At 31.2% G+C, this 15330-nt stretch overlaps 1 protein-coding gene across 2 annotated transcripts in view; it reads right to left on the minus strand.

The window, feature by feature from the left end:
* Positions 1 to 3355: 3355 nt before the first annotated feature.
* The window catches only part of LOC145314183 (glycine receptor subunit alpha-4-like), a 252330-nt gene continuing 240355 nt past the window's right edge, over positions 3356 to 15330 (minus strand). Inside the window, exons 4-17 of one of the 2 annotated variants that reach the window (XM_080153997.1) lie at positions 13456 to 13544; positions 12663 to 12719; positions 10021 to 10054; positions 8979 to 9072; positions 8513 to 8567; positions 8130 to 8165; positions 7827 to 7929; positions 7468 to 7544; positions 6202 to 6271; positions 5656 to 5721; positions 5350 to 5456; positions 4800 to 4874; positions 4528 to 4594; positions 3356 to 4105 (exon numbers count right to left, since the gene is read on the minus strand). In XM_080153997.1, coding sequence (XP_080010123.1) covers positions 3989 to 4105; positions 4528 to 4594; positions 4800 to 4874; positions 5350 to 5456; positions 5656 to 5721; positions 6202 to 6271; positions 7468 to 7544; positions 7827 to 7929; positions 8130 to 8165; positions 8513 to 8567; positions 8979 to 9072; positions 10021 to 10054; positions 12663 to 12719; positions 13456 to 13544 — 1047 coding nt within the window. In that variant the 3' untranslated portion in view covers positions 3356 to 3988. Of the gene's footprint in view, positions 4106 to 4527; positions 4595 to 4799; positions 4875 to 5349; positions 5457 to 5655; positions 5722 to 6201; positions 6272 to 7467; positions 7554 to 7826; positions 7930 to 8129; positions 8166 to 8512; positions 8568 to 8978; positions 9073 to 10020; positions 10055 to 12662; positions 12720 to 13455; positions 13545 to 15330 lie in introns of both variants that reach the window. The other variant, XM_080153996.1, reaches the window with a different exon arrangement.

The following is a 15330-nucleotide window of genomic DNA, read 5'->3' on the forward strand; positions in this document are numbered from 1 at the left end:
TAAAAAGATTTTACAATTTAGTTTAATGCCCCGTTTATCTGACCTTTTAACAAAGCTTTTTTTCAAAACTTCAATAGGGGTTAAGTTTTTTGGGGGGTAGGGGTAATGGAGCGTGAAGCGCCCCGAAATCCACCCCCCCCCCCCCTCCAATTGTTACCTTTCGGGGCAAATTTTACAGGGGGAGGGAATTAATAACCCCCTAACTTTATATGGAAGTCCCCGGACTTTAAACAATAAGTATTTTTGAGCATTTTAAGACTTTCTGGAGTTTGAAAAAGTACAACCATTTCCTAGGTTTTGCTTAGAAAATTACAAAATTGTCAATTTTATGTATTCATAATTTAATTTCTGTTTAGTTTAAGAATAGAAATATTGATGATTACTCAACTATGAAGTAATTATGATCAATAGTTGTCACTACTATGTTGTACTTTCCAATTAATGTAATACGATAATGATCAAGATTATTATGACTATTAACTCTAAATATTATGCATGTTGTACTTTATATTTAGTTTAATTTCAATGATTATTCAATTGTTTGTTACATTGGTCTGCTTGTTTATGAATCAGTTAGGTTTATATGCCTTATTGGAGAGTCATGTACTTTGTAAACGACGGTGATAATTTGTTACTTTCGTTCACAGACGCACTTACGGACAGATATAACTTTACTATTAAAATTAAATTTGTTTGGTGATAAAAAGTACACAATATAAATGCCATTATTGATGATAATAATTAAAATAAGAAACCATCAAATTTAATGAATTATAAGACTTGTGATTTATTTGTCTACAAAAATTACTTTAAAGAAAAACATTTCACCTATATTTTCAAAACAACCCTTTGCTTATAATACAATTGACAAAAAAAATCAATTATAAATTATATTGCTGCTAAAATAGAATTTTTATACAAATCACGAAAAGTGGGGGAGGGGATAGGTAACAATCAAACAGTATTGGAGTATAATTTATATCGATATGGTGAACCTAAACACAGGTTAATGTCTTTACTGAACTGTGCATTGTACAATTACATTGCAATCACTCTACAAACAGTCTTCAACTAATACAAATAACAATTAACTTTCTAAACTTTGAAACTTTTCACGATTTACGACAAAACTATTTTCGTAGATTTTCTAAAAGTGATTCGAACATTTTTTGGTTGACTAAATGTTGCAACGTTGCGCACGTCCGAGTAACTAAGACCAAAGCTGGGCGCACGTCTGACCAACTAAGACAAATTGGTCGGTGCCGCGGAACCCAGGAAGAGAGGGAACATTGGGCTAGCCCCCAAAGTTTTTTATTAACGTTTTCTTATTCGTTGGCTTAGCATATTTAGATAATTTTATTGAACTTATTTTATTGATTAATATGTTCATTGAGTTGAGTGTCTAAATGTTTCTAACACTAATTTTAATCTACTGAAGGGGTAATTTTGCGTATCATCAGTGGGGTGGGGATGAATATCAAATGATTGGCCATTGTCTTATCCCTTTAGATCCCTGTTATTTTTGGGATTTCACATGTACTCCCGGTGCCTGAAGCAATTTCACACATCGATTAGTTAGATACTTCAATATATTGATATGTATTAGAAGAGAAAATGTACTATCATGTAAAGTAGGAAGTTTTTTGTCTGTCCGATCTCTCAAACCACTGGACCGATTGGAGGGTTTTCATATTTACCGGACATTAAGTCGGTTTTATGCTATTTTACAGCTGCATTTTCGAACAGAGTGACCCCTAGGCCCTATGCGATAATTTTAGGATTTAAGTAAATATCAGGCATAAAGAATTATTTTAAAGTTACATGACAATAGATACAGTTATTTTACTCTCTCTAGTGTTTTACTTTTATGTAGTAACTACCACTTTTCTTTTTAGTTTGAAATTAACTCACACAAAAATCCACATATGTATCTAACTATTGATAAATATTGTTCTCCTTCCGAAAAACTGTTAATATTGTATGTGAAAAAATATAAAATTGCGCGCACAATTTCTTCAAAGTGAAGCTTTTCTTCACAAAGACCATTTCCCTTTGAATTAATTGAAAATTTGTTTGCTTTGTATCGATTAATACGAGCATCCTGTTCAAGACAAAATTTAATAAAAATACTTTAATTTCTGGAAATGCTTGTTTTCTCTACACTCATATTTTTTTTATCTCCGCTTTTACATAAATTTTCATCCTTGTTTTAATGTATTATTAACAAGAATAAGAACATCCGGTCTTTTGACAAATTTCTAATATACCACTACAAGTGCAAAATCTTAATTAGCAACAAGGAAAACTACGACCATAAAAGCACAGCCAAAAAATGTATTCTTAAATTGTGCTAAACATACTCTAAAATAAATAAACGTTAGAATTCATTCGCCTAACTCTTTTTACGTAATGGACTGACAGACTGACGTGTCCTTCTTCATATAGAGCAGTTACGCAACTTTTTAATAAAGGAAACTATGCTATACATAATTAGTGGTGTACTTTCATAAGACACGTAAGACCATTTCTTATTTGGCCCTAAGCTATATTCTCAGGAAGGGTGTGGTCAATGGCAGTTAAAATAATCTAAATTCTTCATCCATTTTTAAAAGCAAAGTTTTTCTAAAATTAGGGTCGGTCAGTCCGTTCGTCCGTCAGACCATACGTGCGTAACGGATAGCCTTTTTCGTTAATTTAGGCATGTTAGAATTGCCCTATTGATTTTAAACTTTGCATGGTGATTCCTGTAGTAGTAAGGTACGATTTAGAAAGCGTAGCAACTCTATAATCGTTACCATAATGTCCGTACGTCCATTTTAAACATGTTGATTTTTAAACTTTTTAACAACAATTTTTTATGTGATAAAATCATTCAATTGATCTGATTTTTGGATTACTGATTCCTATTACAATAAGGTACAATATTTTGAGCGAAGTATCTCTAAAGTCAAGTCCTAAAAATGTCAGTATGTCCTTAAACAGAATTCTGTATTTAAGAAGTTTTGCAACAAAGTTACGTATAATTTTGTTAAAACTTATATATTCATATTTGTATATTCAGTTCTGACACTCTACATGAGTTAATGTTCGTCTGTCATACCGTTTGAGAGCTTCGCTTTTAAAGATGTTGTCATCCTTGTTTAAATACACTTAACGGTAAAATTTGACTCTTGGCTTTTGGGAAGATACTTTTTTCTTTTTGTTGTTCTTTGTTCAATCCATGTATCCCTGAATATACATGTACTTAGATGACGTCATGCTTTAACTAAAACAAGACATTTTTAAAATGAAATAAAGCTATTTCAGCCTTAAATTGAAAAACCTTCTTCTGTTTCTACATTCTAATACTAAATACTTAACAAAGTTGCTTTATTATGTTACTTTATATTGAAATCAAACACCTTTTAATAGTATTAATTAAAAGGAATAATTTGCCCTTCTTTGCAAAAAGTCTTGACTTATCTAAGGGATGGTGTGACGTGAGCCTATAAAATTAATTTGTATACAGTTAAAAAGGGTTTGGGTACTAACAACCCAACCCTTTTTTTAAGATATCACATTTTTAGGCTAAATATGGAAATAAGTTTTTACTTAAAACTGAAAATACATAGATTTAAATTAAAATTATTTTGTATGCAATGAATTAAAATAAGTTACAAAAAGTAAAAGAACAATATTAATGTAAAACTGTATTAAGTTCGAGACAATTTTTTACATTATTATTTTTTAAACATATTTGTCAATATCATTATATTTTTCTATGTTTATAATTTTTTTTATATAAATTTCTTGAAAGTTACTTTATTTTATGTATGATATTCTACAAATAAACTAGATACTAGAAATTATATCTTGATAAATTTACAGCTAGGGGTCGGCACCTGCCATAATTGCATTCATTTTGCATAAGATTGATTGCCGAGCCATATTTTTACTATTATTATATATTTTAATTTTAATTAAATTACAATATGAAAAGTTGAATTTTTTAATAATAATCAAAATCTGAATGTTTTAAAGCTCTGATGATATGAATAAGTGTCCAGTAGGAGAAGTTTGTCATTATGAAAGCCACGGGATAACTTATTATACAAAATTTCTCTATCTAAACATAAAAAAACACCAATATATTAAACAATCAAGTAAACATTGTATTACTGAAATATGTATTACTAGCAGCCATGACCTTAGAGGCCTCTAGGGGCACTTGAAGAAGGAAATCGAGTTAAATTTCGTATTAAGAAGAAATTTTTTGAAAAATATTTTTTTTGGCGAGGGGATTTTTTTCCAATGTGATTTCTCTCGAGGGTTGATTTACCCTTCTAACAGAGTAGTTATAAAGCTTCCATAGACATATAAAAAGATTTTACTAATAACTATATTGTTTCAGCGGTTAGCAAGATCTTAAGCTACAAACTTTTATATAAGTAATAAGTATGTATATTGTATAAATAAATGGAACTAAAGGAATTATTTGATTATGGGCCAAAAAAACTGGAATATATATTTTAAAAATAACTATTATACCTTTCTAGCAATTGGTTTCATTTTCTTTCTTTGGAACGTGGTTACCACAATGAATTCCAACATTGTACTAAATAATTTAGAAATATAAAGACAAAGCTATACACATATTTTTCAGTATATTAGAAAATATTGTAAATCAATACTTAAATGTGATATTTCGTTAGATGGCTTATTTAATTTAAAATATTTAATATCATAGAAATTTTTTTTTAGTTTGATATTTTAAATTGGTTTGTTTGAATCAGTCTGTCTAGTTTTAATTTTTTTATTACCCAAAAACAAAAAAGATACAGATCAACATCCATGCGTCCAGAACACTGCAGTAGGATATCTTTGGCACGTTTTGTCTGAGAAATTAATAATAATTAGAATGATAAGGTTTAAGGAATTTTTTCAGATATGCCAGTGTAACTTTAATAATTGGGAATGATCCAACTCTATCTAACTCAATTTAAACAGTATGGTCAACTTTACTTGAACAGGCATAAATACTACAACGGAATAAACTAAATTAATATGGCATGACAGTGGCAATCAGAGTGGTTTTAACTATTCTAAATCATGAAAATAAAGAACATACATAGTGAACAGACAAGAAACAAGTAAACTGAGATGACCTTAATTTAATATAAACTTATATTGTCAAAACTATTTATAGTGTCACGACCAATCTAACTAATATCTTTGTAATAAATACTTAGCGGTCATCTTTACCTGGAACAGACGTGGAAAAAAGAACACTACCTATAGAATTGCCTTACAGTATATTAATAATTCACTTTAAGATCCATCTAGAACAGTGCATGGTATATATGACTTTACCTGACACTGGCAAACATAGCGGTCAAGGTGAGCATGGTGGTCATGACCATTCCAACTCTTCCAGGAACAGATTCTGCTGGTATGAACAGGCTTAGCCAGGCAATAACCTGAAAAGTATTATATATATTTAATTCATTGATAAAAGATATGTTTCATAAAGCAAAAATCTCGTAAATTTCAGACCCTATGAGATGTGCTTTACAGGGAAGCTTCATATAAGGGGCAAAACTGTTGAAATAGATAGTATTTAGTAAAGAGCTAAGTCATTTATGACTCAAATGCTGATTGTTTTTAAAAATTACTTACAACAAAAAGTGAAGATGGGATGTATGTTTGAACAATATGATATCCAAGAGTTCGTCGCAGTTTTACCTACAAATACAAGTATTAGTTATTTCTTGCATCGTATCATAAACGGCTTTCCGCGGATATAGTTTTTATCTTATGATTGTACATTTTTATATTCGTAGAAAGCTGGATATAATACAATGCTTGACATAGTTTTTCGTTAAGGATGAGAACCGGTTCCTATCCACCGGATTCGAATGAATACGAGAAAATGTTTTTAAATGGAAATTAAAAGAACATGTTAATAGTAAGTTTTGTATCGGAGCAACTTATTTACTTTTTCAAAATATTCGATTATCTTAAATATTTTCTACGACTTCACGTAAAATATAGTTTAATCAATTTTTTTATCATAGCCACCCTGTGATTTATCTTTTCTGTTTGTCTGTAATGAAATAGTGGCCGGATTTTTATTAGATATGCAGATAATTCTTCCTATTATTATATTGTACGCAAAAAGTACAATGTTTACCGACATTCTGACCAACAACCTTTGTATCCTACCTTAATTTGTATAGCTGGATATTCGTCATTATCCGGATCTAGCTCTATCTCTCTCTGCCACAATGATACACTAGCAAATAAAATAAAGTATTAGTTATCCCCTGGTTTCATCATAATCTAAATTTTTACAGTTTTATATATTGTCTGAGCATATCTGGTGAATATTTGGGGTTGTTTACAATTTATGCTAGGATTAGAAATTTTAAAACTACATACATTTATAAAAAAAAAAATTACAAAATCTTTTCATTATATGAATTGACTACAACTAACTTTGAAAAAAAATTTATAAGATGTTTTATTAAGTAGGTATGCATTATTTTATTATTATCAAAACATTTTGAATTAAAATACTTTTTTTTAAATTGTTGCGGAAATTCTTTGGGAGTGTGTCATATAAGTATAATGAAGATTTGTGTATACTTTTAAATTCTAACATGTGCTAAAATTAAAAATATGTAATGTTAAAAAAGAAATACATAATATTCAAATGTTTGAAATCTGGTTAAAGCTAGAAAAAGAAACATCTATAATGAACCAATTCTGAGTAATAAATATTGCATTTACTTCATAGACATCAAGGGTGGAGGTAAAGAGGCGTTTGCCCCATTCAAAATTAGCAATCCCCTCAATTTATCCCCCTCAAAATGTTTAAAAATACATTAGATTACCCCACTCATAACTTTAAAACCGCTCATTTAACCCCCCTGAAAATAATAAGCTTGAACGTCCCTGTAATTAAAAAAATATTTCATCTAAATCTTTTCCAACTGTTGCTACGTATGTGTATTTGATTGGTCCTTGTTTATGTATATATAAAAAGTGGGTTAAAAAGCATTAAAAACATGAAACTAGGGCAAGCGTAGGCGATTTTATACTAAATACCATTCTATGAAATTACAGATTATGGATTATATAGAAATTCTGTAAAAACAAAAAAAAATATGGTACAATTTTTGTGTGAAGTTATAACATTTTTTTATATTATTTCTTCAAATTTCTGTTATTAGGTATGGTGGGGGTTATTCCACCCCACTTATTTGTTTTTGTTTACAAAAAGATAAAAATTATTTGGGAGGCAGGTTGGGGTCTCCCATCCCCCAATGAAAATAGCTTAAAACCACCAAAGAATGTATTAACCCCGAAGAGTAGAGCACATTTGTTTTAGCGGTCACCATGATCATAAGCTTCAGATAGACAGACGGACAGACATCAATCTACTTTGTATTATAGATGATGATAACTATGATTAAATAAATGATAAACCTGGCATTGAACTGTGCTAGCTTGATGTCTGGGTTGACATGGAGTCCATAATTCTGACTCAACCAGCTCAGATTAATCTTTCCAATCCACAAATATATAATCCATTGCTTTTGGTTTAAGCGTAATACTATTTTATTTGGTATAAATTTTAGGTACTATTAGTATTATTTAGGTACAGGATCGCAATATCCCATCCTTCCCTGCAAATGGGGAACACAATGAAAAAAAAACTTTTAGATTTTTTCCCTTCTATTATGAAACTTTGCAAATCAGCAGGGAAACTCAATTTTTAGTCAAAACTTGTTTTGTGCATAAAAAATGGATACTGTGATACTTGTTAATTTATGTCATTCAACTACCTGAGAAGTATGAAGATCAAAAGATTCAAATTTGACAAAACAAGTTTGAATATCAACAGGGTACATGTGGAAATCCATGTTACAAGCAACATCAAAATTCAACCTAAGTTTTCACATATTTTGAGGCTGGTTTTAAGCTATTTTATTAATTGATGTAGGAGTGGATATCAAACATAAATTCTTTTCGTTCATAGATCTTTAAAACGGTCACTTTTTTTATTCTAAAACAAATATCAAAAACGGCGATATTGAATTAGTTTTTGCCTTTTTTTCTAAAATAAAAGGAGATTAAAAAGTTTTTACCTTGAGCTGTATCTTATCATACTGTTACTGTAGATCCTAAAAATCAAATAAAAATCTAAATTTTGTTATTGTAATTACTCTAATATACCCTAACCTAATCTTTTGTGACATGAAATTTTCAAGTATGTAATTGTCAGTTTCTTTCATTACAGTGCAGTATGTAAGCGAAAATATTAAAGGAAATTTTACTATATCTTTCCAAGGGCGTAGCTCCTAGATCCCAAGTGAGAAGCTACTATAGTAGAATAAAATAATAAAAGAAAACAAAATCAATTCAATTTGATAAATTGATTTTCAATGTAAAAGATTATGCTCATTAAAAAGCCAAGAATATTACATTATTTTTCTATATGTTGAAATTTGAATTTGCATATGTGATTTACCTGACTGAAGCTGGTTCAATGAAGTATTTGGGAACTCTTATTGTTTTAGCTTGGTCTGAAAAAGAAGGTTATAGGTATATTCAGAGAATATTAAGACAATGGACGCTAAATTCATTTACTTCCCCAAGATGATAAACAAGATTTCCACTTCTGTAGTTTTAAACTATAGGTTAAAATGTTTAAACACTACTAGTTTTTATCTAAGCAATTAAAATTCAGCAAAAGTAACCAAAGTCAACAATAAGATAATTAGTTTTAACACTTTGGGTATCAGTGAAAATTATAGTTTCATGTCCTCTCTTTACCTGGGCATATTATACATTTGTCTTGGAAAATAAATAGTTTTTAAGCATATTATTGTGCCAAATCATGCTGTAATTGGTTACAAGAACGTTTATAGAAAATATGCAAAATTAAAGAATTTGAATGGTAAACAGTTGTTTTTGGATATAACATTAAAAATTACCTATAAATATATCAGGCATCCAAATATGTTCAGCAATAGTAGGATTTAAAGTCACATATTGGCCAAAGAAATCCTTGCCATCAAATAAATCCACCTAGTAAGAAATATATATTAAGGTTAAAAATGAAGAATTTAAATGAAGAGTAAATTAATTTGTATTAATGATTACGGGATTTGTATTTGACATGGGAATGAAGGGGCCAAAAATTTAAGCAGGCTTAACCCACTCTAAGACATTTTAAAGTCTTCAGGACAAGTATTGAGGCTTTCCTTATATAAAAATCTAATAGATTAAGTATAGTTAGCGAGATATTAATGGACAAAATAAACAAGCATTTGTTTAGACAACCTTACTCCTAACTGCCCCATTACTCTGGAAAAGCCATTAGCAAGCTGTCTATATGCTATTGCGCTGGTTTATTTCGACAATAAAGCTGCTGTAATAAAATACCGACAAGACTATATACACTGTTGACATAATATCTACACAACTTTTTGACGAGTTGTGAACTATTGGTTTGAGTCTATTTATGGCCCAAGGTATATCCCTTATATAATATACTAGCGGCTTCGCCCCTAGCCTCTAGGGGCTTTGCCCCAAGAGGTGATAAAAAAATTAATATTTATTGTTTTTAGTGAGAGAATGTTGCTATTCTTTCATTCAAAATAAATGCTGGAATAAAAAATAATAAAGGGCAGCCTGCGGCAGCCTGTAGCAGGGCAAAATAAAAAATAAGGGGGGGGGGGATTTTTTTGTTTTTGGGGGGGTTAGGGGTGTCCCACCCCCCAAGAAAATAGCTTAAAACCACCACAGGACCAGTAGGTATATTCCCTGAAGAGTAGAGCCCATTCGGTTCAGCGGTTACCGAGATCTTAAGCTTCAGACGGACAGACAGACGGACAACCAATAGATAAATAACATAACAGTAGTTTTAAAAGTCTTTTGTTATGACGAAGTTTAAAGCAAAGGCTCGAATCCTTTACATTCATAACGAGAAAGGCTGCTTCGTAACACTTAACATTTTTACATTAAATTATATACCTTTGGCTTTATTCTTCTATCTATCCAGTAAAGTCTGAAATTAAAATTTAATTATTTTTCTAATAATACAATTGTATAAAGTATTTTGTATGTCCGTTAAGATAACGCTAACCACTGAACCGTTTAAGTTCAAGGTTGCACAGGGATATGGGGTAAATGGTAATTACCTTCTAAAAAATGATTAGAATAACTCTTTAAACTAGAAGGTCTAATTATTTCTTTGCCATTTCATTTTTGTCTATTTTAGCATATATATAATTTTTAAAAAATAAATATAAAATGTAAAAGTTTATAATATTTTTGAGATGCTGCACTAATAAAAAAGTTGAATACTGCAAAGTAATTGTTCAAACTTTTTCTCATCTCACTTTAATCATAAAAATGTACAATTTAAAACTTTAAAATTTTTCTCAGGGGTCGGCGGCCGCATCCACAGATTAAATAAGAGATATTAATTAGCGGACCATTGACAAGTTAAATCCTTATCCTATGTATAATGAACAATTTTTCTAAGGACATTACAAATACCACTTACCGCATAAGCAAATTTAAGTTTTATTTGTATTTGAAAGATTTCTCCAATTGTTAAATCAGGTAAAAAAAATGGGCCATGTTAAAAACACATCTTATGAACAGCCAGTTAAAGCGAAGCCGCAGTAAAATTAAACTGTGGCTACCGATAACTTTATACTACACAGTTTTAAATGTAAAACTTTATGACTTTAAAAATTTAAAATAGTTTTTAAATACTTAATTTTACCTGTACTTAATTGCTGTTTTTGCACATTGACTTTAACAAGATGTTTGATAAAAAAAATCACATAGTTATGTGAAAAAAAAATAATATTCACTTAATTTTATACAAAAATACTTACATACAACAGGGCAATTAAAAGCTAACAACATGAATAAAAGAGCAAGTATTATTAATAGATCTCTTAGTATGATACTTTCCTTTGTAAGTCTACCTATTCTTTTTAAATCAGTATTATAAATGCACATAGAGTAACTATTCTACTAAATACTGTTGATTTCACGCCCTTTATCCTGAAGTCCTTTTATATATATACTATTTCTTATTGTATTTGAGACCAATCCAAACTCTTATACTTCCAGACATCTAGCAGACCTACCAATACTGGTACCTTTATCCTTCCACACAACTAGCAGATATACCAATACTGGTACCTCTATCCTTACAGACAACTAGCAGACCTACCAATACTGGTACCTCTATCCTTCCAGACAACTAATAGACCTAACAATGATGGTACCTCTATCCTTCCAGACAACAAGCAGACCTTCCAATACTGATACCTTTATTCTTCTAGATAACTAGCAGACCTACCAATACTGATATTTCTATCCTTCTAGATAACTAGCAGACCTACCAATACTGGTACCTCTATCATTACAGACAACTAGCAGACCTACCAATACTGGTACCTCTATCCTTCCAGACAACTAATAGACCTAACAATGATGGTACCTCTATCCTTCCAGACAACTAGCAGACCTACCAATACTGATAACTTTATTCTTCTAGATAACTAGCAGACCTACCAATACTGATATTTCTATCCTTCTAGATAACTAGCAGACCTACCAATACTGGTACCTCTATCCTTCCAGACAACTAGCAGACCTACCAATACTGATACCTTTATTCTTCTAGATAACTAGCAGACCTACCAATACTGATATTTCTATCCTTCTAGTTAACTAGCAGACCTACCAATACTGGTGCCTCTATCCTTCCAGACAACTAGCAGACCTACCAATACTGGTACCTCTATCCTTCCAGATAACTAGCAGACCTACCAATACTGGTACCTCTATCCTTCCAGATAACTAGCAGACCTACCAATACTGGTATACCTCTATCCTTCCAGACAACTAGCAGACCTACCAATACTGATACCTTTATCCTTCTAGATAACTAGCAGACCTACCAATACTGGTACCTCTATCCTTCCAGACAACTAGCAGACCTACCAATACTGATACCTTTATTCTTCTAGATAACTAGCAGACCTACCAATACTGATATTTCTATCCTTCTAGATAACTAGCAGACCTACCAATACTGGTGCCTCTATCCTTCCAGACAACTAGCAGACCTACCAATACTGGTACCTCTATCCTTCCAGATAACTAGCAGACCTACCAATACTGGTACCTCTATCCTTCCAGATAACTAGCAGACCTACCAATACTGGTATACCTCTATCCTTCCAGACAACTAGCAGACCTACCAATACTGATACCTTTATCCTTCTAGATAACTAGCAGACCTACCAATACTGATATTTCTATCCTTCTAGATAACTAGCAGACCTACCAATACTGATACCTTTATCCTTCTAGATAACTAGCAGACCTACCAATACTGATATTTCTATCCTTCTAGATAACTAGCAGACCTACCAATACTGGTGCCTCTATCCTTCCAGACAACTAGCAGACCTACCAATACTGGTACCTCTATCCTTCCAGATAACTAGCAGACCTACCAATACTGGTACCTCTATCCTTCCAGATAACTAGCACACCTACCAATACTGGTACCTCTATCCTTCCAGATAACTAGCAGACCTACCAATACTGGTACCTCTATCCTTCCAGATAACTAGCAGACCTACCTAAGTGTAACATCCAATGAAACAATTTGAGCCCTCTCATCCACATCCATAATATTCCTGTATTTAATCATTGAATTATTGATATTAAAGTTCTAGTTGAAAAACAGAATTTTTGCCCCTTTAGATATAAGGAGCTCTAAAAAACAACATGCCTCCCGCTCTAAGGTCTTGCTTGAGGCCCGATCTTTTTAGATTTATATTATGGATATTTGAAAAGTGTGTAATTCAAAAAAATGGAAAAAATACTTTTGGATTTGTGTACACCTATGCTTGGTTTTTAAATCTTTTATTGTTTATTTGAAATTGTATATGTTGTTTTAATCTCTAAGAGTTTTAATGCTTAGTTTTGATAACAAATTTTATTAATAATTACATGTGCAATAAAGTAGAAAAATCAAAGAAAATAAAAAAAATGTTTGATAATTAGTATTAAAAAAGGTGATTAAATTATTTAATTTCTACTTCTTCTAACAACATTCTTTAATTTTAAAGTCTATCGTGTATCGAGTTGTTTTAAAACAAGGATGACAACATCCAAAAAAGCTAGGTCTAAAGTCAGACGGTAGAACAAACGAACATCAACAATCTTAGAATATAAGAATATTATTATATATCTATAAGCCTAAACAAAATTGTAATTAATTTGTTGCGTAAATACGGGATACTCTTTAAGGACAACTTTGACATATTTTGACTTGAGTACAGATAAGTTCCACTTATAATATTGTACCTTGTTATCCTAGGAATCATTATTTATAGAATAACAGTGCTATTAAAATGAATTTTTTAGTACCTGACATTTATAGCCGCTTTGACATGAGTTGGAAGATTTTCAACAATTGATGGCCGTTCATTTAAATCATATCCACTTGCAATTGTCAACTGAACAAGAATAAAGCCATCTACAATTACAGTAAGAATACAGTTAATTTTGCTTTCCCCCAAAGTGACAATCGACCATTGAAACCCCATCTTTTAATGAATTGAAAAAAAAGGAAGGGGGGGGGAGCTTTTCCTAACCACTTGGGGGGGGGGGGGGGGGTTGTGCTCAACAAGGCACACCTATGAAAATGCCTTTTTTTTAGAAGCGAAGATTCTCATAGATGCTTTATGTCTGTCAGTCTTTAGTGTTAGGGGAAATATTTTTTGACAAATGGAGATAATTCAAAGAGAGACAATAATCCGAGACCGCCTATTTTGTCCCTTTTTTGTATCTCTTTTGAAAAGTGCGACACCCTGTGACGTCAATGAAATAGGAAGAGTTGATCGTAATAAAATTAACAACTTTTTTTAAAATAACTATTTTTAATGCTTAAAAAAAATATTAAAAATCTTAAAAACAATACATAATTTCTATAAAACGTATTTGCTTCTTTTTTTTGTAACAAAATTAGTTTTTTTGCTACTTTTTAAATAAATTCAATCTTCAATGTTCATCACATCAGCTGATTTCTATTTTTTATTATTGTTTTGATTGTTATTAGAGGCGTGTTATAATTTTCATAACAATTTTAAAATTTGTTGAAAATATTAAAATTATAGAAATATAGAATAAAATATAGAAAGTGATGGTACTTTATAATCATTAATAGGTCCGTTATAAACATTTATTGTTACTTAATGCATACAAAATATAATTAAAGGAATAATATTGCCAGCTTTAAATTATTATAAGAGCTAATTTAGTACAAACCAAAACTGAAGAAAACTTTTAAAAATACCATTTGTATTGCATCTAGACAACAAATGATGCTCAGTTTAGGTTATGTTTGATTAAGTAGATGTAAGAGAAGGGTTTATTTATTCATCTTTAAATTATACTTTTGACAGTAATTGTCGGTTTTTATGGATGGGGTCGAATGGGGTACGGACGGAGGGGGGAATGAGCGGCGAAGGGGTCATCGGGGGGGGGGGGGAGGGAAGACTCAGCATTAGAACTTTATATTATTTGATGAAATTTATTTTAATTGATGACGTTGGGGCCAGCTTCTTTGGCAAGGACCCAGGCCAGCTAGGCTATCCTATCCCTTGATCATATATGTAAAGTTGTGGAGGACCCAAAAGATTCCATCTGAAAAGGGAAAGTCTCTCATCCTAGGCACTGTGTAGAATTTGGGGGGGCCCCAGCGACACGGAAGCTGGAATCGCCAGAAGGGGGAGAGAGGTACTCTCTCCAGTGTACCAGGGAAGGTCAAATGGTTGTAGCAGAAGAAATTCTATGGTTTCTTGGATATCTTGAAACCGGTTTATGATAATAACAATAATAAAATGGAAATCTCATAATTCGCTCTTTTTTTAAGTTCAACTACAAATCCTAGCGATTTTAAAAGACTAAAAATGATTAAAAGATTTTAGAATAAAATAAGCATAATATTTGAATTGTAAACCTAGATATTTAATTACATCCAAGAAAAGCCACAAGGCAAATAAATTAAAGAGTAACTGCACTGTTGATCAACAACTTTTGGGCTGGAAATCCATAGTTTGAAAATTATAGGACAACTCTAACATGCTTAAATTAATCAATTTATCGCCTCATATTATAGACAGCTTTCCACGGTTATTTAGAATGAAAACATATACAAATAAAACCAGTTTTGTGGGCCCTGAGGTGTCTAAGGCCCGTGGTAAAAAAATTAGCATTAATTTTATGATTTTTATTTTAATA

Source organism: Acartia tonsa, chromosome 3 (genome assembly GCF_053477335.1).
Source record: "Acartia tonsa isolate MP-2025a chromosome 3, ASM5347733v1, whole genome shotgun sequence".
Classification (NCBI taxonomy): domain Eukaryota; kingdom Metazoa; phylum Arthropoda; class Copepoda; order Calanoida; family Acartiidae; genus Acartia; species Acartia tonsa.